This window comes from Staurois parvus, unplaced genomic scaffold (genome assembly GCF_062004578.1).
Source record: "Staurois parvus isolate SC_StPar_1 unplaced genomic scaffold, SC_StPar_1.0 ptg000019l, whole genome shotgun sequence".
NCBI lineage: Eukaryota > Metazoa > Chordata > Amphibia > Anura > Ranidae > Staurois > Staurois parvus.
Genome location: NW_028317815.1, coordinates 16,170,645 through 16,195,671, shown reverse-complemented (window position 1 = coordinate 16,195,671; position 25,027 = coordinate 16,170,645). Strand labels below are relative to the sequence as shown.

Genomic DNA, 25,027 nt, shown 5'->3' with positions numbered 1-25,027 from the left:
TATTATTTGCATTACAATATTCATTCTGAATTTTGTGTTTTATTCATAACAACCTTTAACTGTATCTAACAAACATTATTTTCAGTATATACTGTATAGTTAAAAAAAAGCTTTATACAACAGGTTATTTATTTATTTGTGTAACAGCCTGCTATAACTCAGGCTGCAGGATATAAAAAAGACACAAAGTGGCAGTGTCCTGCAACTTAGCGGCACAGACTCTGATGAAAAACTTTATGGGATTCGTAGGCTGGCTGCAGAATTTTGCTGTGGGACAGTGAGCTAAAACACTAAATTTCCCAGAGGAGCTGGAATGTGTGCAGAGGCAGATAAATACAGAAGCCCAGGAACCCAGGGACAGGAAGGGAGCTGGGAGAGCTGAAAGGCAGGTGTGAGGAGAAGGCTGTGTGGGACTGGGCCAGGCCACGGAGTGAGAAAAAGGGAGGCACTGCTGACTGCTGGCATCTTCGATGAGTCTGAAGAATTATCCTGTTGGCCGGAAGTCCAGATTGCTGCTGTCAGGAGTGATCTCTGAAGGAGGAACTTCAAAACTGCTGGGGGCTCCCTTCTACAGAGACTGCCAGTTACCTGAGTGATGCCATAGATTGGGTGAGAGAGTCCCATTCTCACGCCATTTAAATCGTCACTGACATTAGTCAAGTTGGCCATTCTCTACCTAGTTTACTGACATTGTTCACGAGTTACACATGTTGAGGCCTAGTTCACCTGACCTATTAGAAAATACACCTTCAGCATAATCCAATCACAAGAGTCTACTTCAGTGTCTGCCCTCTGCAGGCAAAACCACATCATTGCTTCCCTTGCAGTTGGCCCACATTCATCAAGGAGCCCCCTCATTGTTGCCATTGGCTACTCTGGCCTAAAGAGGAATTAATCCCCACAGCAAGGCGTGTCTGCTCCCACCTTAAACCTCCTGCTTAAAATCTATCTCATCTTATGTGTTAAAGGGGTACTGCCCAAGCCGAATATCACTTAAAGGGGCAGTGCCTTTTCTTTACATTAATCCTTTAAGGAACTTCCACCTTTGCGTTCAAAGAGATTTGAATTCCTAAAATGCACCAATGTGGGCCCCATCGAGCGCACAGATCTTTCACTGCAGCTTAAAGGTACACTAACCTCTCCAACTTAAGAGCTCTTTCTTTGCCTCAGAATTGAACCTTGTCACCAGCCTCTGAGAGCCCAAAGTGAGCTAGCCTTACTGTTTGGTAGTTCCTCTTCTAACTGGGGAAAGAAACGTCTCAGGACTGAGGCTATTGGTTGAATTTTGAATTGCAGGACATTTAGAACTAATTGAGATTTTGCTGTGTGTTTGTTGACCTTTGCCTAAAGTTGCTAAAAGAGATAGCTGTTATTACTTGCACACCTGTTTCTTTATGTTGCTCTACTGTGCTTTCATTTGATCTCAATATAAGCAAAATATCAGTTCACTCTAAATTGTGTGTGCATCACTTTTCTGGTAACAACCAGAGGGTTTCTCTGGCCAGAAGCTTATGATGATGGCAGCAAGGGTTGGGCTTCTGGAGTGGAGTCATAAATGACAGGGAGCCTGAAAATTACTCAGCGACACCTAATGGGGTAGTGGTACATTTATATTATTTTTAGACTTACTGGTATCATACGTAATTCTCCTTTTTTGACTAATTTTGTAATTTTCCTGAGAGCCTTATTGCGTTTACGAAGGAGCCACAGTGGATTAAATCCAACCTACAAGATGTCACTGTATTAGTAGGCAGTAGTTAAGATTTATTTATAAGAAAAGGGAATAAACATAAACTTACACAGGTAATAAGTTTCTCTTTAAAGGCATCAATGTTAGCAAAAAAGACAGGAGATGGGCATCTGAATATTTTCACTCCTTCTAACTCATAGATCTGTGAACAGTGTTAACATATATTATACTGTATATGCATGGTCTTAAGTGATGAAATTACTTCAATGCTCATTTTTGATTGAGATTGACCTACTTACATCACTGTAATCCTTTCTGTCTTTATAGATATCTGTTCTTCCAACGCTAGCCAATAATGCATATTTCGGGCTGTACAGTAAAAAAGATGTTACATTAAATATAGTATAAATATAAGTTAAAATAAGACATTGAGAAAAATAGCAAATAGTAGGATCTAATCAACAAAAAAAAACATTCTTTTTTACTTGTTTTGTTATACGTGATCACCTCTGTTCTCAGCTGCATAAAAGGCTTAGAAAGGTGCAGGTGAAGAGTGCAAGGGGGCATGTCAGCAGGTGCCAGAGGGAGGGCAATTCTCTGATCCTCTCAGTGATTAGCTGAGCAGAGGGACATGTCAACACAAGTCTGACCATTGGAGGACAGGCAGGCTTTGCTCCCAGCACAGTCGTACAACTGACCATGCTAGGATGGATGTGCTTCTAGGCCTAGCACGGTCAGTTTGCAATAAGATCACCAGGCATTTCACAAAAATGGAAAAATACAAAGAGAACAGGATATGTTTTAATACAAGTACAGGGTACAACTTACATATATCAGGAATATGAAATGTTTGGGTAACATACACTTTAAAATTAGGCACAGCTAAGAAACAGGTACTGAAATGCAATTTTTTGTGCTTTTACTCCCACATGATCCAGCCAAGTACTTACAACTGCACACGGAAAACCACTGTCAGCAGCTCAATTCCAACACCCACTGCAAGCCCAAGATCCAGGCCAAGAATGACTGAAGCCAAAAATGTTACCACCCACACAACCTGTAAAAAAATACTATAGTTCATGGAAAGAAGGTGTCAATGTGCAGGCTTCCTATGATTAACCACTGTTGATCTTGCACAGTTAAAACATTGTAGGCCAATCTTGGATAATCATAGCAGCACTTCAAGTGTTCACAATTCTAACAAATGAAAATAGATTAGTGTCATTGTTAATGGGATCCATGACCAACTGAAGGAGATTTTTTGGTCACATTATTCAAAATTGTGGCAATAAATTAATTTTTCCAGCACAAATTCAAAATTCTAAGCTTTTTGTGACCTTTTTGTAACTTTTTGTAACTCTCCTTATGCACTAACATTGCAGAAAGTCATGTAAACCTATCTGATCGCCTTGATTTGTTTTCTGAATTGCATTTGGACCATCTGTATATAACAGTACTCATCATGTATCAATATACCTACATGGCTGCACCTTTACCAGATTTTATGTTATATCTACTAAGCAAAACCATGGAGACAGGGGTAAAGGGACTTTCCATCTTATTTTAAAGTTTTATACATTTTTAGACTAAAGCTGTACATAAATAATAGCAGGTTATCTATTCCCAGGTCTTTTATTATTATTATAATACAGGATTTATATAACACCAACAGTTTGTGCAGCGCTTTACAACATAAGGGCAGACAGTAAAGTTACAATACAATTCACTACAGGAGGAATCAGAGGGCCCTGCTTGTTAGAGCTTACAATCCAAGAGGGAGGGTCAAGTGGTACAAAAGGTAATAGGTGATGAGGTGATGGAGAAAATAAAGGTACAGTTGTTAGGTGGGGGCAGAATAGGCTTCTCTGGATTATCTAAAAGCAAACAGATATAGCTGAACACATTGAGGAAGGGAGTTTCATAGGATGGGAGAAGCTCTGGAATAGTCCTGGAGGCTAGCATGGAAGGAGGTCATAAGGGAACTAGAGAGCAGAAGGTCTTGGGAGAAACGAAAGGTTGGTATTTTGAGATTAGGCTAGTGATGTAGCTGGGGGGCAGAATTGTGGAAGGCTTTGAAAATTGTTGTTAGTATTTGGGAATTGAATTTGTTGGGTGAGTGGAGGTCGTTGGTGGGATTGACAGAGGAGTAGCAGACACTGAATGGTTGGTATGCTGGATGAGTCTGGCAGCAGCGCTCATGATGGACTGAAGGGGGGATAGCCTATGTAAAGGTAAGCCAGTAAGGAGGGAATTGCAGTAGTTGAGGCAAGAGATGACCAGGGAGTAAATTAGAAGCTTTGTGGTGTGATTGGTTAGGAAGGGAAGTATTTTGGAGATGTTGCATAGGTTGAGGATGCAAGCTTTGGGCAGGAATTGGATGTGGGGTGAAAAGGGTAGTTCAGAGTCTAAGATTACACCTAGAACCTTGCTATGCGGGGGCTGAGAGTTGTGCCAGCGATCCTGACAGGAAAATTAGGGGAATGGGCATGTGAGGGAGGGAATATTGTGAGCTCGGTTTTGGATAGATTAAGTTTGAGGAACTGGTGTGACATCCAGGCTGATATATCTGTTAGTAAATTAGTGATGCATGAGGAGCCTGAGGGAGTGAGCTGAGGGGTAGAGAGATAAAATTGGGTGTCGTCAGTGTAGAAAGGTTATTGGAAGCCATGAGTGGCTATCAGCTTACACAGGGAGGAGTCAGTAGATTGAGAATAGTAGAGGTCTACGAACAGAACCTTGGGGAACCCCGACAAAGAAAGGAAGAAGAGAGGAGGGAGCAGAATTTGTAAGTAAAGTTCTTTGGACATTTACTGTTATAAAAGAAAATCTTAAAATTATTAAACAGTGTGATTGTAGAAAGAGACACATGTCTAAAATGTATGTATTTATCCAACCTATGATCATGAATATTTATATTGACATAGATGGGGGCAACTTCAAGCAGACAGGAGACAAGGTACATATAGAGGAAACAGGTTAAAAAGAACAGCATGTGTAAAGATACACTCCCAGCCCTTCCTTCTTTACATGTAACGATTAGACTCCCAGAGAATGTTTTTCCATCAGATGTGCATATACATCATCTTAAATATGTTAGGCACTTGAGCAAAGACATTGATAAGTATCATACATTAGCTTGATGCACCATATCACAATAGTGCATTGCTAACTATGGATGCATATGTGTGGTGTGTGGGCTTCAAAACACTCCCTCTTTGTTACCACACATCTGCGTTACATAGTTGGCAAGAGGTTAAAGATGCAAGATTTTAGAACCTCTTAGGTTCCCTTTTCAGGGTCTACACAGTTCAGAAAATGGTTCACAATGAGTCACACAGATTTTACTACATAGCATTTACTTACTAAATCATACTTATCCCTCCTGAACAATATAGGGATTTCACTGAATTTCATCAGCATTCCTTTCAGGTTTATGATAATAATAGCTGCAAGAACAGCCTGAAATAAAAGGAAATATTAAAAACAGTATACATTATTTACAAATAAATCATGAAACCATCTTTATTAGGGTTAGCCAGTATTTTATCAATAAACTATTTTTGTAGCACTAAATTGATATTACTGAGCAAATTCATAAAAATCCATTTTACCAGCAATACCCCAACTTTGTTCCTACAATCATCCATTATTCTTCCAATAAATAATATTGCCATCTTTTGTTTTTACTAGGTAAGTTGCTACTAATAACCATTTGTTTTTTTGTTCCAATAGTATTTTATTGAAAAAAGTCGTAACAACAATAAGGAGCAGTGTACATTTCTCATAATACATTGCAAAGTAAGTATGAAGCGACATATGATCAAAGATCCAGCATCAATACACAGATTCAGTATGTTATACAGGATAACATGCGCATACCATGAATCCCAAAGGAAATATCTGTCTTGTATGGCAATGTGCTGATGTTGCAGGGGGAACTGTGTACTACAGCACGTGTAGCAAGCTATCAAAACCCTTATGATAAATTGATGCACATCAATTCCGTGAAGTAAATGTAACGTAGGTGAGTTTTCATTCAAAGGAAAGAAGTCAGTTACCTAGAAGTGGGAGGTAAGTAGTAAACAGTGGGATGGTGCTGAAAAAGTAGAGGAAGACAAGAGAAAGTAGATAGAGGGCCAAGGAAGGAAGGAGGGGTAAGGGGGGAGGGGAGAGGAGAAGGAAAAAAGGAAAAAAAAAAACAAAAAGGGGGGGACACGAGTAAGGGTAAAGTTAGGGGGTATTTTAAATAGGGAATAGGAATGGGGGGGACGGTGTTGCAGGAAAGAGAGCCAGAGATAGCAAGGAGGTTTACAGTACGGCAAGGTAGGGCCCAACAATGTTAGTACCCCATCAGCTCTAATCTGTCCCAAGACAGATGTGAAGGTACAGGGAATGCATTCAGTGGCCTCTAGAAACAACCATTTGTTACTTAGGTAAGGGCTCCTTTTGGACTGCTTTGGCCCCATTATTTGTTAAACCAGATTGGACCCATAATTTGTTAAAGCAGATTGAGCTATGCTCCGATGTGTGCACAGAAGCTGACAACGGTTTAAGGAAGTGCCTTGTGAGCAGCCACATTCACCTGCACAGGCACACCATTGTTGGCAAACATAATGAGATTGCTGATTGTCTAGGTTACACTGTTGTTTATAATCTAGCCAATTAGCAATTAAAATAATGCAAAAGTATTCCTTTTTAAAAATACTAAGCAAAGGCAGAATGTTTTTTTTAACTTGAATTCCACTTTACCTATTTTAATCCTTATGCTGCTAGCAATAGTAAATAGATAGGAAGGTATATTTTATTTACTTATTTTAAGCTTTTTTATTTACTGTAGCCCTGCCCTCGTGAGGGCTGCTGTGTCGTAAGTCTCTCCCTGCACAGTCAGGCAAGAGATATTTTCACACAGAATTGCATCTAAAGACAGTGAGCAGTCCAAGGGCTTAGTTTTGTTTTTTATTACGGGAATTCAACTTGGATAGGGAAACAGGGATTATGGGATACCCAGTTTATCTTGAATCAATGAAAGGGGGTCACTTTCTTCCTATGTACAAAGGCAGATTCTGGACTGTTCTTTTCCTGAAAGCTGTCAGTAGTGAATCAGTAGCAGCTGTCCTTTATCGGCGAGGAACTAGCAGCTCCTCAAAAATCAACTTCACTACATGCAGAGACTTCTTCTCTCTCCCCTTCTAGAACTGCTCCCAGCTCCACACTCTGCAAGCACTACCAGACCTCCTGGCTTCTTGGAAGATCTCCTGAGACAAGGATAAAGGATTGAGCCCAGCACTGTCTTTAGAAAGCTTGCTAGGTATGGCAGTCTTTCCCCTTGTAGATCCCACAGAATGCTGTTGTACTCATGCTGTCCTCTTTGTTCCCTGCTACTCCAGGTCTTGATCTCATTCACTCCTTACTGTTGAATGTATCCTCCTGCGCCAGTTCGAACCCGGCCTGGAGACGGCAGCCCCAGACCTAGGGGACCCCTCACAGGCACAGACAGGCTCCTCAGCACTCCATGTTCCACCCGACTCTCTCGTCTGCCTGACTCTCCCATATTTATAGGCCAGTCCGCCACTCTACCAGGGCATCCAAACCTGGGATTAGCCGGACCCCATAAATATGCAGATCAGGTCTCCACCCTTTCATGCTTACCGGTTTCTGGAAGTTTCTATGGTCCTCCAGAGTCAGGAGGAGAAGATAGTGCCACATTCTGTTAAAGCATCCAGCTGACCTGCAATAACCTGACCTCAATCACAGACTCAAACAACTACCATGAATCATACACAATGATTTTATCTATGATACACTACACTATTCTAGCAGTGCATTAGAGGGTGCCATATTACATTTCTTCAGTTGCTTCCTGGTTTCTGACCTAGGTGAACATTTTGTCATACATCCCAGGAGTATTCATGGCATCTTTTTCTTTCAAGAGGAAATGAGGAGGGGCTTTCTCAGCTAAGCACACCAGCATGCCTGAGCTAAGGGCAGATGAATTAAAGGAACTAAATGTTACATGAATCATGTGCCCTTACTCAAGATGGCCACAGCTAGAAAGGCTAAGGCGGTATTTTTCAAAGTGATTTCTGAACAAAATAAAGCATGGAGCTATGGATTGATATGTGAGTTTGCTTTGAATATTAAAAATGAACTAATTGCATTTTCATTTTGTGGTGATCAGATACAGTTGAGCTTCAGTTTAACTATGATTTAGAATAAATGTTTAAAACAAATATGCCAACTCTGTCACATGGTACCGACACTCCATCTATGTGCTGCCCTCTCTGAATTGTTCCAACCAAGCAGGGATGCCAAGCATGGGAGAACATGTGACCCTCCCAATATGACAATGTTCAGGCCTGAGTTGTCAATCGCCATCATTCACCTGGGTAAGATTCTGACACCATCCAACACAGGAGCTAACCCAGGACAGACTCTTGCATTGGGGTGGCAAACAAATAGCAGTGAAAAAAATTATTTGCCTAAAGCTATAAAAGGATATTTTCTGTGTTGTTATTTTTTTAATTATATAGTTTTCATTTCCAAAGTACTAGTATCAAAGGGGACAAGATGGATGTAAGCAGTAATGGCTCTTTAGAGGGAGCATACAGCTGTTCCCTCAGACTTTGGCTATTGGGCAAGGCTGAAGATCTCCTACAGAAATGAACTCTTTAGAGATTAAGTCATTTTATGTCTATGAGTGCCTTTTGAATAGGAATTCTTTTTAAAGCAAACAGCAACAGTTTATGTGTGATCCAAATCAGATAAAGATTTATTTGACACATGCTGTACACATGTGCGGAGTCAGTAAAATTGACGGACTACATCCAAGACCATATGTTTTTTATGTACTCTGTTATCAAGATAATAAGAAAGTATAAAATTATTGGTTTCCTACAATTAGTTATACAATATAGTCATTCAATCATCGTTAATAGTAACTAATGACTTAATTCCTGTCCAACCATCATAAGTCCATATATATTCCAATCTAACAGTGAGGCACTCAAGTCTCTGCTGTTCCACTGGATGATGTCCTTGGCAGTATGATTTTGTAGTATTCCCATATTCTTAATATCTCTGGAAAATTTCCCTTATCTCGTATAAACATACCCTCCAGTCATAAGACTGTGATGACAGCAATATTTCCGATCAAAAACATGTTTACCAATTTCATATACCTCTATTAAGTTTATAATAAAGACAACTCTAAGATGGCTCACACTGCTGCAAAATGGTTAGAGAGAAGGTGATTTATAAACGATCATCCAAAATTTCCCTGCACACTTTTGAAAAGAATATTCGAAAGGATATATAGAATATTTGAGGTACTTTTACTAGTTTACAATAAGAAAAACTTGTACATTACCTTTGGAAGAGTTTCCAAAAGATATCCGAGAGCGAGTGTTACTATCAAAACTATTACGCCTGATAGTATCCCAGCAATCTGTAAAAATATGAATGTAATTTCAAATGACCACATTTAAAAATGTATGCCTGTGCACAAATTTTACAGATTAGGAGATTAAAAGAGATCCTTTTACATACAAAGCCAGGTCTGTAAACAATTTAAAACAATATAGAGTTCTCTTTTGCATTTTTTATCTATACTGCTGATGCCTAATAATCAGTGGTTGAAAATCCAGCAGTTTTAGTGCTGTTTATCAGAGCAATTTATCATGGCAGATTATCTTGGCAATTTATCAGCAAGCTGTACGACACAAGGATTCTTAACCTCTTTGGCGGTTTGATTATGTCAATATTTTTGAATGTCAAAGCGATACATTGTTTTGCATGGAAATTTGTTGTTTTATATTGTAGGCCTGTAATTCTTAGGAATAACTCACTTAAATCTGTCCAAACACGAGTCTAGTAAATATCCCGGGTATGATAAAGTTTGAAACACGAAATCATAAATTATAATATAATAAATAATTATAAAAAATAATAATATAATAATAATAAATTTAATTCAATAATGTAATCAAACCAAAAACACTGAAATTTGAAATAGAGCACCAAGTTCGCACATCACTGAGCTCAGTCTCAGAATCGTTTTCAGTGTCTGATGACAAATTTCCTCACGAATCACCATCGCTCAATTCTGCAAGTGATTCTAATTCACTATCGTTGTTTTCTAGCTGGACTAAAACCATTTTTGACCTAAATGGACGCTTTTTGGATACCATGGACGTTCTCAAGTTTCCAGGCAGAAAGAACGATAAAAGTGCAGGCAGGGCACTGCACAAAGCACTAGGGACAATATTTAGGTGAAATGGTTTGATACAGTAATGTAATCCTAACAGATTACAATATATTGTGTGTATGACATATTTCTACTTTTTTTAGTCTTCCGCCGTTTCTGCCCCCTGCGTGCTGACACTCACAGGGAACGGAACCCGGAAGATGGATGCCAGCATCGGCCAGAGGACATGGTTAGAGGACACAGCGGGATCGCAGGACAAGGTAAGGATCGAGGGACCGCAGGAGGAGCACTATAGTGTAATCCCGAGTGTGGCTCAGGGTTACCGCTCTTGGTACTTAAAATTAAGCTCGAGTCACACTTGGGATTACCGCTAGGAAGGTTAAAGTGGTTGTAAAGGCTGAAGGATTTTCTTAATCTTAATGCATTCTATGCATTAAAGTAAAAAACTTTCTGTGTCAGAGGATCCCCCCCCCCATACCTACCTGGGCCCAATATCACGCAGCAGATGACAGTAGTGGCTCTCTCTGCTCTCCCCCTTCTTATTGGGCAGATTGATAGCAACAGGAACCATTTTCTCCCGCTGCTGCCAATCAAATCCTGTAACAAGGGAGCAGGGGCAGGGCCAAGCTGCCCTGTCCTGCTCTATACATGGACACTAGAGGCTATTCAAAAGATCAACAAAAGATCAATGTTTAAGGGTCCATTCTCAGTAGGGCGTTTTAAATCGTGGGAAGAATCGCCGCAATTTGAAAACGTGCTGTGAAAAAGTGAAGACGCACACTCAGGAAACAATATCACGAGACACACAATGCAGGAACCTGAACCTACAATGGCTCATGAATTATGGTAACGAAGGGTACAACTGCAAGTATAGCACAAAAAATTTGCAAAAATAGTCATACATAAACTAAAATGGGCATTCTGTGCTTTACTAGTCTGGTATTTGATATGTGCAGTTACAGTATAAGTTTGATAAAGAGATTCATACCTGGGTTTTGCCTCCTGAGCTCTCTTGTACTGATGACCTGGCTAATGAGGTGCTTGCTACAAAGCCTTTGAATGCACCACATACTATGTTACACAGTCCGAATGCTATTAATTCCTGCAAAAAACATACAGAACATGCATTTTTGTTTTCTGGTTGTAGATAAACACTATAAAGGGAATTTATTTGAAATATATATAATTAATTAGGTAATTACTTATTAATTTATTTATTACTTGATTTGAAGAGTCTTACTTGGTTACCATCAATGGTATAATTGTGCTTCACTGCATACACCTGAGCCACAGAAAAAGCCACAGCAAAACCAACAATACCAGTAGAGATGGAATTGGCTATGCTTGCTTGGAAAACAGCAGTACTTGGGGAAACAGGAGGTACGAATCTGTTGAAAATAACATTACGCACAATGAAAAAACAACAAGGACATAATTCATTCTACTGAATAGGCTGTAACAAAATGGATACTATGGAAATTAAGGCATAATTGCACTTTCCCTAAATATTTTACATTTGTTTTTGTCCCAGCAGTGTCTGAAATTGTCAGTTTGACTACTATTTGCAGCCTCCTGGCATTGAGTACATCCTGATGTTCTCTGAAAAAAATCAAACAGTTCTTGGGAAGCAGGTTTACCATTTAGCTCAGTGCAAAGCAGGCCACTTGTCTCCTAACAGCATCCTTTAACAGGAACCAGGAGCAGCATGTTTTTGGCAAAGCTGGATGAAAACACAGGCCTGTCTATGCTGCTGGAAACAGGATTTATCTTTAGTAAAGCTAACTGATCATATTGGCATTTTTTTTTCATAGGCTGTAGAGGCACAGATCTATGTCAAGCAAGGACATACTGTATATACTGTACATTACCTTACTGTTTCCTTTCTCTTGATGTAGATTATGATGGTAATTGCATGTAGTATCAACATACTTTGTCACTAGTCAAACAGCAATACATGAAATGAAATCCTTACCCTCTCTGAATTGTTCCCACAATTTCTACACCAAATCTGTGTTGGAAATCAAATGCATAAGACACTCCAGTACCAATTATTGTCTGAAAAATAAAATGTCTCTATGAAATAATTTGTATGGTGACAAACCAAAGTATGCAGCTAAAGTCTACCAGAAAACAAAATAGTTCTGAACATGTACAGTATTTGATGGCTGTGAATGTCTGCTTCTACCAATGAAAGCATGTGCTCTCATTTAGGCTTGGTTCACACTAGTGCAATTTTAGATGCGACTTAAGTCTCACAGAATCACACGGCAATGGAAATCACATTATTCTTAATGGTTTGCATGCTTCAATGCAGCACAGCAAGTTTTTGGAATAGGGTCCGGTGCTACTTTGGTGTGATTGCAGCATAATTTTGACTCCATAGTCTTCAATGGAAACACACCAAAAATGCATGCACGTTCATTTTTGACACATTTTGCAGGTTGTTAAGGTTCAGGGTAAAACTAATCTGAATGCCTGAGCAACTTGGACATAAGTTAATAAAACTGTACATATCATTGAAACTACTTTGTGTATCCAGGTACATTATATTTTTTCATGACAAACTTGGTTTTCATTCGGTGGTAAATAGTAATAGATATCTCCTGATTTTTTTATATGAAAGGAAAACCAGTTGTCACCCGCTCACAGTACATTTACTGTGGCTGGGCGGCATTGGCAGGCTGGATCATGCATATTTACATCATTCAGCTTGGAGCATGCAGTGCTCTGCTTCCATGACCACTGTGTCAACTGGAGACACGAAAAATATGTTTTTAAAAATAGCGACAGCTAGCAGGGGGAGAAGATCTCGTGCTAGTTGTCGCTAGGGCACATGTTACATGCTCCACCCTAAAAACAGGTGTAACATGTAACATGTTCCCAAAGGTGAACTTATCCTTTAACCTCTGCTTTACTAGCTCTCTGTGTGAAACTCATTCTGCAGACCTCTGTACCATGTTACATTGATTTAATCCACCACTGTTTTGGGATAGATTACCTTCCTGTTGTCTTGTTTGATCAGAGAACTGATATTACCTTTATGGCTTTGGCTTGTCTTAGGGGCCGGCCAAAAGGCGGCCATTGTAGGATCAAAAAAAGGCCATTTCAGCAAGGACCGTCCAAATTTCAATCCTTTTGTGGCCACTGCAATTGAATAGACGTTGATCTATCAATCAACTTCAGTTCAACCACCCTGTTGGATAAAAGACAGTTTATCTGTGTATGCTGACAGTGGAGGAGTCTCCCCACCATCAGCCCAACCGTGAGGATTCCCCCATCCACCTCAAATGTGTGAATGGGGGAATTGGTTTGGTTTCGTTCGTTAAGCCCGCTGCTGAAGTAAAAAAACTGAAACATGTATGGCCAGCTCTAATGTAAAAGTTCCCTCTTTCATCCTTGAATCTTTAATCAGTCCTTAAATCAGTTGAATCATTGACAACCTCTCTCCCATCCAACAGACCTAAAAATTAAGACCAACCTTTTGAGAAGGTACTCTGCCAGATGGCTCAGGCACTTTTGTTATAATAATTTCTAAATTTCTGTCAATTTCTACTTAATTGTCATGGCAGTTTAAAGTGGTAGTTCAACTAAGGCAGAAACAAGACAAAGTGCAACTGAGCCTTTATCTACCCACCCAGCTCTTTCTCTAATTCCTACTCTCTCCATCCTGTAATATACTCTCTTTTTCTTATCATAGTAGTGTCATCTCTCCTTCATGTCTCTTTCCTTCATCCCTCAACGTATATAGTATATACAAACTGTAGTATATCATCTTCACTTACCCCCCCTTACCATTGAGGTCAATAACAAAATGATGTGTCCTTCCCCTCATGTCATGCTGCTAGCTGTAATATTGGACTCTGGCTCCTCTTTTCAGCCCAGCATCCAATCACTGTCCAAAACTTGTCTTATTTACAGCTGTAATATCTTCATATTGCTCCCTTTAACCAATGACATTGCCAAACTACTTTTTCACTCCCTTTTTTTTTCCTATCTTGACTATTTTCAGGCCCTTCTAGTTAGCCTACCTCTAGACAGGCCATCCTTTTTCAGTCTATCATGCTGGTGCCAGACTCATCCACTTTCCCAACCATGCAATGTCCACCATCCCTTTCAGGATTCCATTTGGGCAACAGATAAAAATTTACATTCCCAACAATAGCATGCAAAGCCATCCACAACTCTCCTATAAGCTATATCACCAACCTTGTCTTAAAATATCACCAAAACCATCATCTTTACTCCTAAGACTTCCTGTTCTCCGACTCCTTCATTACATTCTCCCTTTTTCTTCCACACTTTTCCCTTCCACATAACTTTCTATTAATGTGCTTTGATACAGCACTTTGGGAACATCCAACTTCTTTTGCAATTACCTTTTGAGGCTTTCCCTCCTTATGGAGAGTGTCAATGATGGTTTTCTGTACAACTGTCAGGTCAGCAGTTCTTCCCATGATTGTGATTCCTACTGAACCAGACTGAGAGACCATTTAAAGGCTTAGGAACCCTTTGCAGGTGTTATGGCTTAATTAGCTGATTATAGTGGGACACTTTGAGCCTAGAATATTGCACCTTTTCACAATATTCTAATTTTCTGAGATTGTGGATTTGGGGTTTTCATGAGCTGTAAGCCATAATCATCACAATTATGACAAATCACAGCTTGAACTATCTTGCTTTGCATGTAATGAGTCTATCTCATATATTAGTTTCATCTTTTAAGTGGCATTACTGAAATAAATGAACTTTTGCACGATATTCTAATTTTTCGAGTTTCACCTGTATGAGACACATGTTTATGCTGATAAGGTGCAGTAGGAACATCTGATACTCACCAGTATGATTTCAATTGGAATAGGAACAGGCATTTTTGCTTTAAAATAATCGTTGATTTCTTTCACAATGTACACGACAACCATTACAACAATGGAAATAATTAGAGATGCAATATTTGTAATTCGTAAATTATAAAAAATTGCTTGAAGCACCTAAAACAAATACAAAGTAGCAATAAACTAAGCAAATGTGAGAAATACAAGTTTTAACTGAAAATAAATGAAAATAAAATTGTACCTATTAACAAAATCTGTTTAAGAACAATGACCAAATATTAGCAAATACATCAGAGGCAGTGAATATATTATACCAATAAATTACATACTTCATTATTCTCTGTAGTATTTATACCTACATTGTATTACATTACTCCTAACATTGTAACAAAGACTGATGTGAGTTTTAGATTGACCATCAAATGCTCTAGTTACTGTATATTGCATTATATATTAATTTGATTGCAGACGTTAGGGATAAGCTGAGTGACTGTACTGCAAAATGACTCATTATTCTGTTTGTGAAATTTTAACTGCCTTTCTTCCCCTTACACTATTAATCCTACAGACAGCACACCTCTTACATGGGTAATAACTAGAGATGAGCGAATCGAACTTGGCGAAGTGGAATTCGTTTCGAAGATTAGGAAAAATTCGATTCGCGCCGAATCCGAAAATTAGCAAACTTCGGATGCACGAATCAAATTTTCCCAAAAATGGCGGCGACATGTGTGGCGACGGAGCGGGGATCTCTGGGAAGGCGCGCAAACAAGGCGCGCTGACCCATAATGCATTCATTCATGACATGTGATCGCATTAGCCAATCAGCAGCCAGCCAGCCAGCACTGTGTAATGGTGGAGCTATAAATTGCGGCCATCTTAGAATTCTCCATTAGCCTCCGGTCATTCAAGAGAGACAGACCTCTGTGTATTAGGGACAGAGTTAGGGCCAGAGAGACTTTAGGGCCACAGAATCGTTACTTAGGGACACAGAATCGTTACTTAGGGACACAGAATCGTTACTCAGGGACACAGAATTGTTACTCAGGGACACAGAATTGTTACTCAGGGACACAATCGTTACTCAGGGACAGACACAGAATTGTTACTCAGGGACACAGAATTGTTACTGAGGGACACAGAATCGTTACTCAGGGACACAGAATTGTTACTCAGGGACACAGAATCGTTACTCAGGGACACAGAATTGTTACTCAGGGACACAGAATTGTTACTCAGGGACACAGAATTGTTACTCAGGGACAGACACAGAATTGTTACTCAGGGACACAGAATTGTTACTCAGGGACACAGAATTGTTACTGAGGGACACAGAATCGTTACTTAGGGACACAGAATTGTTACTCAGGGACACAGAATTGTTACTCAGGGACACAGAATTGTTACTGAGGGACACAGAATCGTTACTGAGGGACACAGAATTGTTACTCAGGGACACAGAATTGTTACTCAGGGACACAGAATTGTTACTCAAGGACACAGAATTGTTACTCAGGGACACAGAATTGTTACTCAGGGACAGACACAGAATTGTTACTCAGGGACACAGAATTGTTACTCAGGGACACAGAATTGTTACTGAGGGACACAGAATCGTTACTGAGGGACACAGAATTGTTACTCAGGGACACAGAATTGTTACTCAGGGACACAGAATTGTTACTCAGGGACAGACACAGAATTGTTACTCAGGGACACAGAATCGTTACTCAGGGACACAGAATTGTTACTGAGGGACATAGAATCGTTACTCAGGGACACAGAATTGTTACTCAGGGACACAGAATTGTTACTCAGGGACACAGAATTGTTACTCAGGGACACAGAATTGTTACTGAGGGACACAGAATCGTTACTCGGGGACACAGAATTGTTACTCAGGGACACAGAATCGTTACTGAGGGACACAGAATCGTTACTCAGGGACACAGAATTGTTACTCAGGGACACAGAATCGTTACTGAGGGACACAGAATCGTTACTCAGGGACACAGAATCGTTACTCAGGGACACAGAATTGTTACTGAGGGACATAGAATCGTTACTCAGGGACACAGAATCGTTACTCAGGGACACAGAATCGTTACTCAGGGACACAGAATTGTTACTCAGGGACACAGAATCGTTACTGAGGGACACAGAATCGTTACTCAGGGACACAGAATCGTTACTCAGGGACACAGAATCGTTACTGAGGGACATAGAATCGTTACTCAGGGACACAGAATTGTTACTCAGGGACACAGAATTGTTACTGAGGGACACAGAATCGTTACTCAGGGACACAGAATTGTTACTCAGGGACACAGAATCGTTACTGAGGGACACAGAATCGTTACTCAGGGACACAGAATCGTTACTCAGGGACACAGAATCGTTACTCAGGGACACAGAATTGTTACTCAGGAACACAGAATCGTTACTGAGGGACACAGAATCGTTACTGAGGGACACAGAATTGTTACTCAGGGACACAGAATTGTTACTTAGGGACACAGAATCGTTACTCAGGGACACAGAATCGTTACTGAGGGACACAGAATCGTTACTGAGGGACACAGAATCGTTACTCAGGGACACAGAATCGTTACTCAGGGACACAGAATCGTTACTCAGGGACACAGAATTGTTACTCAGGGACACAGAATCGTTACTGAGGGACACAGAATTGTTACTCAGGGACACAGAATTGTTACTCAGGGACAGACACAGAATTGTTACTCAGGGACACAGAATTGTTACTCAGGGACACAGAATTGTTACTGAGGGACACAGAATCGTTACTCAGGGACACAGAATTGTTACTCAGGGACACAGAATCGTTACTGAGGGACACAGAATCGTTACTGAGGGACACAGAATCGTTACTGAGGGACACAGAATTGTTACTCAGGGACACAGAATTGTTACTCAGGGACACAGAATCGTTACTGAGGTACACAGAATCGTTACTCAGGGACACAGAATCGTTACTCAGGGACACAGAATCGTTATTGAGGGACACAGAATCGTTACTGAGGGACACAGAATCGTTACTCAGGGACACAGAATCGTTACTCAGGGACACAGAATTGTTACTCAGGGACACAGAATTGTTACTCAGGGACACAGGGACACAGAATTGTTACTCAGGGACACAGAATTGTTACTGAGGGACACAGAATCGTTACTGAGGGACACAGAATTGTTACTCAGGGACACAGAATTGTTACTCAGGGACACAGAATCGTTACTCAGGGACACAGAATCGTTGAATTAAAGAGTATGTCAGACAACACGCAGAGGAGTGGCAGAGGAGGCAATGTTTCAGGAGCGAGCAGACGTGGCAGCAGAGGAAGGGGTCGAGGCAGCACTATTCGCAGCCAGAGGCCAGTGCTCCCGGTGTCATCCAGCGGTCGTGTCTCCACCGACAACCCTGCCGTCATCGATTGGTTGGCTCGGTCGTCTTCCTCTTCCCAGGTCACCTCTGACACCTACAGCCAACGGTCGGTGGGTACGTCAGACACAACCGTTAGTTGGCATGGCCCGGGAGCAAGCCCACTGAAATCACGTGTCCTCTACCTGCCCCTGTCCTTTGGTGTTCCCTCACCAAGCGAAGTATCGCATGCTGTGGGCTCAGCCCCACTGTACAGTGAGGAAGAGCTAACAGAGGGCGGTCAGGAACGGGGGGAGACATCCGCCTCTTCAGCAGCCAGGCGAAGAAGTACTGGCGAGGAGAGTGGCTCGGTAGCTGGTCTAGAGACAGGTCTGTCTCCTGACCCACACGCAGCCGAGGGGGCTAGTAGTGAGGCGGAGACCCTAATTGATGATGATGAGGCTGATCGCACTTGGCAGCCTCGTCGTCATCTGCCAGGCCCGTAATCTGCCATGGGCCCCTGTACCGACTCCTCATGCTGCTGCCAGGCCCGTAATCTGTCATGGGCCCCTGTACCGCCTCCTCATGCTGCTGCCAGGTCCAGAGTGTGTCATGGGTCCCTGTACGGCCTCCCATTGCTGCTGTCTCCATCGCCACACTCTGCCATGTGCCACTTTCAGGTCTCCTCACACTGCTGGTGGGTTCCATTTTGTCATAGGGTGCTGGCAGATTACGGGCCTCCCATTGCTGCTGCCAGGCCCGTAATCTGCCATGGGCCCCCGTACCGACTCCTCATGCTGCTGCCAGGCCCGTAATCTGTCATGGGCCCCTGTACCGCCTCCTCATGCTGCTGCCAGGTCCAGAGTGTGTCATGGGTCCCTGTACGGCCTCCCATTGCTGCTGTCTCCATCGCCACACTCTGCCATGTGCCACTTTCAGGTCTCCTCACACTGCTGGTGGGTTCCATTTTGTCATAGGGTGCTGGCAGATTACGGGCCTCCCATTGCTGCTGCCAGGCCCGTAATCTGCCATGGGCCCCCGTACCGACTCCTCATGCTGCTGCCAGGCCCGTAATCTGTCATGGGACCCTGTACCGCCTCCTCATGCTGCTGCCAGGTCCAGAGTGTGTCATGGGTCCCTGTACGGCCTCCCATTGCTGCTGTCTCCATCGCCACACTCTGCCATGTGCCACTTTCAGGTCTCCTCACACTGCTGGTGGGTTCCATTTTGTCATAGGGTGCTGGCAGATTACGGGCCTCCCATTGCTGCTGCCAGGCCCGTAATCTGCCATGGGCCCCCGTACCGACTCCTCATGCTGCTGCCAGGCCCGTAATCTGTCATGGGCCCCTGTACCGCCTCCTCATGCTGCTGCCAGGTCCAGAGTGTGTCATGGGTCCCTGTACGGCCTCCCATTGCTGCTGCCAGGCCCGTAATCTGCCATGGGCCCCCGTACCGACTCCTCATGCTGCTGCCAGGCCCGTAATCTGTCATGGGCCCCTGTACCGCCTCCTCATGCTGCTGCCAGGTCCAGAGTGTGTCATGGGTCCCTGTACGGCCTCCCATTGCTGCTGTCTCCATCGCCACACTCTGCCATGTGCCACTTTCAGGTCTCCTCACACTGCTGGTGGGTTCCATTTTGTCATAGGGTGCTGACAGATTACGGGCCTCCCATTGCTGCTGCCAGGCCCGTAATCTGCCATGGGCCCCCGTACCGACTCCTCATGCTGCTGCCAGGCCCGTAATCTGTCATGGGCCCCTGTACCGCCTCCTCATGCTGCTGCCAGGTCCAGAGTGTGTCATGGGTCCCTGTACGGCCTCCCATTGCTGCTGCCAGGCCTGTAATCTGCCATGGGCCCCCGTACCGACTCCTCATGCTGCTGCCAGGCCCGTAATCTGTCATGGGCCCCTGTACCGCCTCCTCATGCTGCTGCCAGGTCCAGAGTGTGTCATGGGTCTCTGTACGGCCTCCCATTGCTGCTGTCTCCATCGCCACACTCTGCCATGTGCCACTTTCAGGTCTCCTCACACTGCTGGTGGGTTCCATTTTGTCATAGGGTGCTGGCAGATTACGGGCCTCCCATTGCTGCTGCCAGGCCCGTAATCTGCCATGGGCCCCCGTACCGACTCCTCATGCTGCTGCCAGGCCCGTAATCTGTCATGGGCCCCTGTACCGCCTCCTCATGCTGCTGCCAGGTCCAGAGTGTGTCATGGGTCCCTGTATGGCCTCCCATTGCTGCTGTCTCCATCGCCACACTCTGCCATGTTCCACTTTCAGGTCTCCTCACACTGCTGGTGGGTTCCATTTTGTCATAGGGTGCTGGCAGATTACGGGCCTCCCATTGCTGCTGCCAGGCCCGTAATCTGCCATGGGCCCCCGTACCGACTCCTCATGCTGCTGCCAGGCCCGTAATCTGTCATGGGCCCCTGTACCGCCTCCTCATGCTGCTGCCAGGTCCAGAGTGTGTCATGGGTCCCTGTACGGCCTCCCATTGCTGCTGCCAGGCCCGTAATCTGCCATGGGCCCCCGTACCGACTTCTCATGCTGCTGCCAGGCCCGTAATCTGTCATGGGACCCTGTACCGCCTCCTCATGCTGCTGCCAGGTCCAGAGTGTGTCACGGGTCCCTGTACGGCCTCCCATTGCTGCTGTCTCCATCGCCACACTCTGCCATGTGCCACTTTCAGGTCTCCTCACACTGCTGGTGGGTTCCATTTTGTCATAGGGTGCTGGCAGATTACGGGCCTCCCATTGCTGCTGCCAGGCCCGTAATCTGCCATGGGCCCCCGTACCGACTCCTCATGCTGCTGCCAGGCCCGTAATCTGTCATGGGCCCCTGTACCGCCTCCTCATGCTGCTGCCAGGTCCAGAGTGTGTCATGGGTCCCTGTACGGCCTCCCATTGCTGCTGTCTCCATCGCCACACTCTGCCATGTGCCACTTTCAGATCTCCTCACACTGCTGGTGGGTTCCATTTTGTCATAGGGTGCTGGCAGATTATGGGCCTCCCATTGCTGCTGCCAGGCCCGTAATCTGCCATGGGCCCCCGTACCGACTCCTCATGCTGCTGCCAGGCCCGTAATCTGTCAGGGGCCCCTGTACCGCCTCCTCATGCTGCTGCCAGGTCCAGAGTGTGTCATGGGTCCCTGTACGGCCTCCCATTGCTGCTGTCTCCATCGCCACACTCTGCCATGTTCCACTTTCAGGTCTCCTCACACTGCTGGTGGGTTCCATTTTGTCATAGGGTGCTGTATGGCCTCCCATTGCTGCTGCCAGGCGCGTAATCTGCCATGGGCCCCCGTACCGACTCCTCATGCTGCTGCCAGGCCCGTAATCTGTCATGGGCCCCTGTACCGCCTCCTCATGCTGCTGCCAGGTCCAGAGTGTGTCATGGGTCCCTGTACGGCCTCCCATTGCTGCTGTCTCCATCGCCACACTCTGCCATGTGCCACTTTCAGGTCTCCTCACACTGCTGGTGGGTTCCATTTTGTCATAGGGTGCTGGCAGATTACGGGCCTCCCATTGCTGCTGCCAGGCCCGTAATCTGCCATGGGCCCCCGTACCGACTCCTCATGCTGCTGCCAGGCCCGTAATCTGTCATGGGACCCTGTACCGCCTCCTCATGCTGCTGCCAGGTCCAGAGTGTGTCATGGGTCCCTGTACGGCCTCCCATTGCTGCTGTCTCCATCGCCACACTCTGCCATGTGCCACTTTCAGGTCTCCTCACACTGCTGGTGGGTTCCATTTTGTCATAGGGTGCTGGCAGATTACGGGCCTCCCATTGCTGCTGCCAGGCCCGTAATCTGCCATGGGCCCCCGTACCGACTCCTCATGCTGCTGCCAGGCCCGTAATCTGTCATGGGCCCCTGTACCGCCTCCTCATGCTGCTGCCAGGTCCAGAGTGTGTCATGGGTCCCTGTACGGCCTCCCATTGCTGCTGCCAGGCCCGTAATCTGCCATGGGCCCCCGTACCGACTCCTCATGCTGCTGCCAGGCCCGTAATCTGTCATGGGCCCCTGTACCGCCTCCTCATGCTGCTGCCAGGTCCAGAGTGTGTCATGGGTCCCTGTACGGCCTCCCATTGCTGCTGTCTCCATCGCCACACTCTGCCATGTGCCACTTTCAGGTCTCCTCACACTGCTGGTGGGTTCCATTTTGTCATAGGGTGCTGACAGATTACGGGCCTCCCATTGCTGCTGCCAGGCCCGTAATCTGCCATGGGCCCCCGTACCGACTCCTCATGCTGCTGCCAGGCCCGTAATCTGTCATGGGCCCCTGTACCGCCTCCTCATGCTGCTGCCAGGTCCAGAGTGTGTCATGGGTCCCTGTACGGCCTCCCATTGCTGCTGCCAGGCCTGTAATCTGCCATGGGCCCCCGTACCGACTCCTCATGCTGCTGCCAGGCCCGTAATCTGTCATGGGCCCCTGTACCGCCTCCTCATGCTGCTGCCAGGTCCAGAGTGTGTCATGGGTCTCTGTACGGCCTCCCATTGCTGCTGTCTCCATCGCCACACTCTGCCATGTGCCACTTTCAGGTCTCCTCACACTGCTGGTGGGTTCCATTTTGTCATAGGGTGCTGGCAGATTACGGGCCTCCCATTGCTGCTGCCAGGCCCGTAATCTGCCATGGGCCCCCGTACCGACTCCTCATGCTGCTGCCAGGCCCGTAATCTGTCATGGGCCCCTGTACCGCCTCCTCATGCTGCTGCCAGGTCCAGAGTGTGTCATGGGTCCCTGTATGGCCTCCCATTGCTGCTGTCTCCATCGCCACACTCTGCCATGTTCCACTTTCAGGTCTCCTCACACTGCTGGTGGGTTCCATTTTGTCATAGGGTGCTGGCAGATTACGGGCCTCCCATTGCTGCTGCCAGGCCCGTAATCTGCCATGGGCCCCCGTACCGACTCCTCATGCTGCTGCCAGGCCCGTAATCTGTCATGGGCCCCTGTACCGCCTCCTCATGCTGCTGCCAGGTCCAGAGTGTGTCATGGGTCCCTGTACGGCCTCCCATTGCTGCTGCCAGGCCCGTAATCTGCCATGGGCCCCCGTACCGACTTCTCATGCTGCTGCCAGGCCCGTAATCTGTCATGGGACCCTGTACCGCCTCCTCATGCTGCTGCCAGGTCCAGAGTGTGTCACGGGTCCCTGTACGGCCTCCCATTGCTGCTGTCTCCATCGCCACACTCTGCCATGTGCCACTTTCAGGTCTCCTCACACTGCTGGTGGGTTCCATTTTGTCATAGGGTGCTGGCAGATTACGGGCCTCCCATTGCTGCTGCCAGGCCCGTAATCTGCCATGGGCCCCCGTACCGACTCCTCATGCTGCTGCCAGGCCCGTAATCTGTCATGGGCCCCTGTACCGCCTCCTCATGCTGCTGCCAGGTCCAGAGTGTGTCATGGGTCCCTGTACGGCCTCCCATTGCTGCTGTCTCCATCGCCACACTCTGCCATGTGCCACTTTCAGATCTCCTCACACTGCTGGTGGGTTCCATTTTGTCATAGGGTGCTGGCAGATTATGGGCCTCCCATTGCTGCTGCCAGGCCCGTAATCTGCCATGGGCCCCCGTACCGACTCCTCATGCTGCTGCCAGGCCCGTAATCTGTCATGGGCCCCTGTACCGCCTCCTCATGCTGCTGCCAGGTCCAGAGTGTGTCATGGGTCCCTGTACGGCCTCCCATTGCTGCTGTCTCCATCGCCACACTCTGCCATGTTCCACTTTCAGGTCTCCTCACACTGCTGGTGGGTTCCATTTTGTCATAGGGTGCTGTATGGCCTCCCATTGCTGCTGCCAGGCCCGTAATCTGCCATGGGCCCCCGTACCGACTCCTCATGCTGCTGCCAGGCCCGTAATCTGTCATGGGCCCCTGTACCGCCTCCTCATGCTGCTGCCAGGTCCAGAGTGTGTCATGGGTCCCTGTACGGCCTCCCATTGCTGCTGTCTCCATCGCCACACTCTGCCATGTGCCACTTTCAGGTCTCCTCACACTGCTGGTGGGTTCCATTTTGTCATAGGGTGCTGGCAGATTACGGGCCTCCCATTGCTGCTGCCAGGCCCGTAATCTGCCATGGGCCCCCGTACCGACTCCTCATGCTGCTGCCAGGCCCGTAATCTGTCATGGGCCCCTGTACCGCCTCCTCATGCTGCTGCCAGGTCCAGAGTGTGTCATGGGTCCCTGTACGGCCTCCCATTGCTGCTGTCTCCATCGCCACACTCTGCCATGTTCCACTTTCAGGACTCCTCACACTGCTGGTGGGTTCCATTTTGTCATAGGGTGCTGTATGGCCTCCCATTGCTGCTGCCAGGCCCGTAATCTGCCATGGGCCCCCGTACCGACTCCTCATGCTGCTGCCAGGCCCGTAATCTGTCATGGGCCCCTGTACCGCCTCCTCATGCTGCTGCCAGGTCCAGAGTGTGTCATGGGTCCCTGTACGGCCTCCCATTGCTGCTGTCTCCATCGCCACACTCTGCCATGTGCCACTTTTAGGTCTCCTCACACTGCTGGTGGGTTCCATTTTTTCATAGGGTGCTGTATGGCCTCCCATTGCTGCTGCCTCCACCGCCACACTGTGGCTCCACACTCTGGTTTTGGCCCCGTGACTGCCCAAATGAGTGAAGTGTGCGGTGATTCTAAGATCGACGGCACTCATCTGCATGTCATACTGACTGACAGTATTATTTCTCTTCCCCAGCAGACTCCAAGGGCATTTAAATTAAAGGTACAGTGTTCTGCACTAATATAAAGGCTCTCTGAAGCCTAGAAACACCCTTTTTATATGTTAAATTCGCAGCGAATATATTCGACTCGAATCGAATTTATTCCGCGAATTCGCCGAATCAGCCGAATCGAATTTTTGAATAATTCGCTCATCTCTAGTAATAACCCTTTATTTGGCAAAAAAAACCCATTTTAATAGGAGTTCGATGACATTA

At 45.6% G+C, this 25,027-nt stretch overlaps 1 protein-coding gene across 1 annotated transcript in view; it reads right to left on the bottom strand.

The window, feature by feature from the left end:
* The window catches only part of LOC149472907 (chloride anion exchanger-like), a 64,352-nt gene that overhangs the window by 15,653 nt on the left and 23,672 nt on the right, over positions 1 to 25,027 (bottom strand). Inside the window, exons 7-16 of the mRNA XM_089686828.1 lie at positions 14,729 to 14,881; positions 11,866 to 11,948; positions 11,134 to 11,281; positions 10,882 to 10,995; positions 9,057 to 9,134; positions 5,054 to 5,149; positions 2,641 to 2,747; positions 1,990 to 2,059; positions 1,800 to 1,892; positions 1,630 to 1,725 (exon numbers count right to left, since the gene is read on the bottom strand). Of these exons, the coding sequence (XP_089542954.1) occupies positions 1,630 to 1,725; positions 1,800 to 1,892; positions 1,990 to 2,059; positions 2,641 to 2,747; positions 5,054 to 5,149; positions 9,057 to 9,134; positions 10,882 to 10,995; positions 11,134 to 11,281; positions 11,866 to 11,948; positions 14,729 to 14,881 (1,038 nt within the window). The remainder of the gene's footprint in view (positions 1 to 1,629; positions 1,726 to 1,799; positions 1,893 to 1,989; positions 2,060 to 2,640; positions 2,748 to 5,053; positions 5,150 to 9,056; positions 9,135 to 10,881; positions 10,996 to 11,133; positions 11,282 to 11,865; positions 11,949 to 14,728; positions 14,882 to 25,027) is intronic.